Source organism: Galeopterus variegatus, unplaced genomic scaffold (genome assembly GCF_000696425.1).
Source record: "Galeopterus variegatus unplaced genomic scaffold, G_variegatus-3.0.2 Scaffold647, whole genome shotgun sequence".
Taxonomy (NCBI): Eukaryota; Metazoa; Chordata; class Mammalia; order Dermoptera; family Cynocephalidae; genus Galeopterus; species Galeopterus variegatus.
This window is the reverse complement of record NW_007726758.1, coordinates 499,603-504,920: the sequence shown is the minus strand read 5'-3', so window position 1 is coordinate 504,920 and position 5,318 is coordinate 499,603. Positions and strand designations below refer to the sequence as shown.

At 34.3% G+C, this 5,318-nt stretch overlaps 1 protein-coding gene across 1 annotated transcript in view; it reads left to right on the top strand.

Moving 5' to 3' along the window:
- Window positions 1–5,108, top strand: part of ZNF404 (zinc finger protein 404) — a 6,351-nt gene extending 1,243 nt beyond the window's left edge. The window contains exon 2 of the mRNA XM_008570951.1: window positions 3,392–5,108. Coding sequence (XP_008569173.1) covers window positions 3,392–4,908 — 1,517 coding nt within the window. The 3' untranslated portion in view covers window positions 4,909–5,108. The remainder of the gene's footprint in view (window positions 1–3,391) is intronic.
- Window positions 5,109–5,318: the final 210 nt, after the last annotated feature.

Sequence of the window (5,318 nt, the reverse complement as noted above, 5' to 3'; positions counted from 1 at the left end):
TCGTATCAGATATTATCTTTTTGATGCTAGGAATTCCATTTGATTCTCAAAAAATTTCTAATTATCTATTAATTCTTCATTTTTTAACTTTCTTTTCATTATTTTTGTCTGTTTTCTTAAACATTTTAGTCATAGTTGTTTTGGAATTCTTATATTCTTTCATTTTTTGTGTCATCTGTGGGCCTGCTATTTTTTTTTTTCTCGTTATTCATCATATTGTAATGCCTCTTCAAGTTACTAGTACTTGTGATTGTATGCTGGACATTGTATACAAAAGAACTAAAGAGGTTCTGTGTGATGGTATCTTCCACCAGAGAGTATTTGCATTTTCCTCTGATAGAATGGCAGGCTGATCACTATAACAACAATTAGGGATTAAGTGGGTCAGTGCTGGTTTTCAATTTTGGGAATACTGAGCTACCTCTTTGTTATCACTGTTCCTTTACCTCTAGCTATAATAAGAATCAGCGTTTCTCCAGGGGAAAAGTGGTTGTAGATCCTCAGGGTTAATTCATCACTCCTTTAATGGCTGTTATTGCTTATCTGTTTTGATTTAAGTGTTTTCCTCTGATGGATCTTTTGTTTTCAGAAGAAATGCTGAAAATTAATAAGTTAATCCCATTTAGTAAGTTAGAAAAAGAAAAGCATGATAGACAAAGAAAGTAGAATAAAGGAAATAAGAAGAGGAAAAAAATTAATTAAATAAAAAACAAACAAAAAAAAGGATAAGTAACAGAATTGGTACAACTCCTTCATCATGAATCAAGAAAAAAATCTATGCAAGGAAAAAAAGGGGACCTCATTACAAACCACAAAACCATGAAAATATGTTGATATTTTGAAAAACATTATGCTGGAAACTTTGATGAATCAAATGAAATAAATTATTAGGAAATTTTAATCTATAAAAGTCGCTACTCAAGAAAAAAAACCTGAAAAGTCCCTTAGGTACTAAAGAAACTGAATCAGTCATCAGTATCTTCCCACTAATTGAAAGATTTGGGCCTAGATAGTTTGTCATGAAAGTATAAGTGCAACAGCTTTAACATGAAAAAATTTGGGGGAATATTTTTCCTATTTGTTCTTTGGCATCTTGAGTCTAACAAAGAATAAACTACAAAAAAGTGAGAGATAAGTAGAAAAATAACCATTTTCTTGAACATGTAGAGAATATTTATAATAGTTCTGATAATATCCTTATCTACAATCCTTGTTTATTATCTGTATTCTTTTGGTCTCTTTCTTTTGATTGCTATTTCTCTTAGTAATGGGTCATATTTTCCTACTTTTTTGCATGCCTGATAATCTTTGATTTCATGCCAGACACTGTGACATTTACTCTGTTGGAATGCTAGATTTTTAATAGTCTTTTGCATACTATGGGGCTTTGTTCTGGGTTCAGTTATATAATTTGGAACATATTGAATGTATTTGATACTTTCATAGTTTGCTTTTAAGCTTTGCTTTTAAGTGGGTCCAGAACAGCTTTCAGTCTAGTGCTAATTTGACTGCACTACTGAGGCAGTACCCTTTTGGGGACTCAATTTGAAGTCTCATGTGTTGTGGGGTCTTTCTCACTGGCAGGTGGAAACAGGCACTATGCCCTACCTTTAGTGAATTCCAGGTACTGTTCTGCCTACTCCTATCTGGTGGGGCTTTCCTTGGCCTCATTAGTTTCCTCACATGCAGGTGCAGGTCAGTACTCAGCCAGAGTTTCAAGGAGATCCCTCTGTAGATCTCTAGAGCTCTCTCTCTCTGTGCAGCTCCCTCCTCTCTGATACTACATCTTGCAAATTCTGTATTCCTTGTTCTCTCTGAACTCTATATCCTCTCTCCTCTGCTCCGGGATACTGCTGGGCTGTTTTGGTTACCCATCCCTGTATTTTGTTTTGGAAATTCTCTTCAGGTGGTCAACTATAGCACTTGTTTCTTAGGCTATTTCCCTGTATTATTTAGTTACTCTATTTTCCCCAACATCCCCATGTTTATTTGCTTAGATTTTCATAAGCCTTTCAATACAATATTAACTAAGACAATTCCTGAAAAATTACTGAGATGCATTTCTGCAAAATTCAAGAATGATTGGCCATGGCTATAAAGGAATAGACGGGAGAATTTGGGAAAGCATTGAAGAAACAAAACAGATTGAGCATCTGTTACCTTGACTGCAATAGAAACAGTAAAGCAACCATGACTATGCAAAGGAAGGATTGAATAATAGTGGTAGAGACATGTATATTTTTAAGGAGACAGGCAATCGGAGAATGATCACATATCAACATTTTCCACTTATATTCTTGACTGAGCTAGTTTGGAAGTGCATTTTTCCCATCTGTAAGGTAAATGTAAGGTAAATGATTGCTGTAATAAGATGTGAAAGATTGGAGTCAGGGAGAGAGAGTTGACAATTTTTGAATAATTTTCAGAAATGGAATGTTTATTTTATTCAACTGCCTTCCCCAATGACTTTTATTTTTATCCGAGTTACATTTTTTAATTCAGTATTTTATTCTACAATTAATTATTTAATACTTACCATGTGGTAAGGACTTGTTTTTCAGTGGTAATTCAAAAAAGGTTTTAGTTATAGCTGTGTTTTAGAGTAACAAAATAAGTAGTAAAATCAACGAGATATAATAAATATGTAATTGAGAAAAGTATTATGAAGGCAAAGAATTAGGTGTTGGAGTATAAAATAAACAATATGAATTTGCTAGAGTTAGCAGGGACAGCCTTTCTAAAGAATTGAGCTCTATCCTGCAACTTCTGAAGATAGTAATTTAAAGAAGCTACCTAAAAGGATTCCTGAAAGGTGGGACACCTGTGTGAAGCCCCAGGCAATAGGAAAAGTTGTGGTATCTTCTGTAGCTGAAAAGATGCAGTGTGGTAGAATATAGGGAACAAAGATGTCAAAGACTTGAAATGAATTTGTATAGATAAGACAGAGCCTGTTATTCATGATTATGTGTTTCAGTTTTATTCTAATATAAAGACAAACCATTGAAAAAATTATGTAGAGCTATCTGATAGATGATTTTAGAAATGCAGATAACAGGACCTACTCTTATACATTCTGATTCATGCAGTGTGAGTGGTTATCTAAAGGGTGGTATATTTAAGAAGCTCCTTCAGTAATTCTGATTCACAACTAAATATGAGAACTACTGAATTTTTCTCTTTGCCTACTCACAAACCATACATCCTTATACGAACTTTCACAATTTTCCAAGTCCTCCTTGCCTTTTAAGAATTGCACGACAGTATTTTAGAATTTTCAAACCCTTTTACTTGGGTATACTTTTCAGTTTATCACTGTTTTTAATATAGAAGTCCCCTCTCTACCTCCAGTATAGGAAAATAGCATTGTTTTTTTTTTTCTCATTTCTTTCAGATTTTGATTTCACAACTGAGATCAACAAAATATCTTCAGAAAAAAGCAGTTATGAAGTAAATTTATACCATCAGGCGACACTGAAAAGAAGCAAAACCTTCAATTTTGTTGGGTTTATTTTCAGAGATGACCCACAGTGGAGAATTGAATTTAGGAGACACCAGGGACCTAAAGTGCGATGTTTTAGTCAAATGATATTCAGAAAACATATGTCTCTTTCTCTGCATCAGAGAATTTACACTAGAGAGAAATACGAATGTGAGGAATGTAGGAAGGGCTTTAGAAAACATTCCCACCTTACTGAACATCTGAGAGTCCATACTGGCATGAAACCCTATGAATGTAAGGAATGTGGAAAGGCCTTTGTAGTTCTCCGGCATTTTATTAGACATCAGAAAATTCACACGGACTTGAAGCCCTATGAATGTAATGGATGTGAGAAAACCTTTAGGTTTTATTCACAGCTTATTCAACATCAGATAATTCATACTGGCGTGAAACCCTATGAATGTAAGCAATGTGGGAAGGCCTTTAGACGGCATTCTCACCTTACTGAACATTGGAAGATTCATATTGGTTTGAAACCCTATGAATGTAAGGAGTGCGGGGAAACTTTTAGATTGTACCGACATATGTGTGTACATCAGAAAATACATCATGGTGTGAAACCCTATATATGTAAGGAATGTGGGAAGGCCTTTGGTCATCGTTCAAGTCTTTATCAACATAAGAAAATTCATTCTGGTGAGAAACCGTATAAATGCAAACAATGTGGAAAGGCCTTTATTCGCAGCTATCTGCTTATTGAACATCAAAGAACTCACACTGGTGAGAAACCTCATGAATGTACAGAATGTGGAAAGGCTTTTAGTAGGGGCTCAAGCCTTCTTAAACATAAGAGAATTCATAGTAGTGAGAAACTCTATGACTGTAAGGATTGTGGGAAAGCCTTTTGTAGAGGCTCTCAACTTACACAACACCAGAGAATTCATACTGGTGAGAAGCCACATGAATGTAAAGAATGTGGGAAGACTTTTAAGCTTCATTCTTACCTTATTCAACATCAGATAATTCACACTGATTTGAAACCATATGAATGTAACCAATGTGGGAAAGCCTTCAGCCGCGTTGGAGATCTTAAAACACATCAGTCAATTCATGCTGGGGAGAAACCCTATGAATGCAAGGAATGTGGGAAAACCTTTAGACTTAATTCTCAACTAATTTATCATCAGACGATTCATACTGGTTTGAAACCCTATATATGCAAAGAATGTAAGAAAGCCTTTCGTTCTATCTCGGGTCTTTCTCAGCATAAGAGAATTCATACTGGTGAAAAACCCTACGAATGTAAAGAATGTGGTAAGGCCTTTAATCGTAGTGATCGACTTACTCAACATCGAAGAATTCATACCGGTGTAAAACCACACAAATGCAAGGAATGTGGGAAGGCCTTTAGTCGTTGCTATCAACTTACTCAACATCAAAGATTTCATGGTAGTGAGAATTCGATGTAATGAGTGGGAAAGCCTCATTAAGCTATGGCACTTCCTTTACCATCATCTCTAGTCTACCAACTAATGAGGTTATGGTGAAGATTTAACTAGTTAACATAAAATATAAATGCTTGGAAGGGCATCTGGCACATAGTATTTGCTTATTAATTATATTATTTTTTATGATAATCAGTATTATTAAAAATAAATTTATGTAGAAGACCACATGAGTATGATATTTTAAAATTTTTTCTATCATCATCACTTCATTGACTTTGAATAAAATCCTATAGAATATATTAAATGAGAAAATTTTTTATTCAGAATTCATCCCATTGAATATTAATACTGGAAAGAAATACTGTCTATTGAATATTGAAAAATTAGAGAGTGGTTTAAAGAAATTTTCTCATAATTCTCTAACACAGATA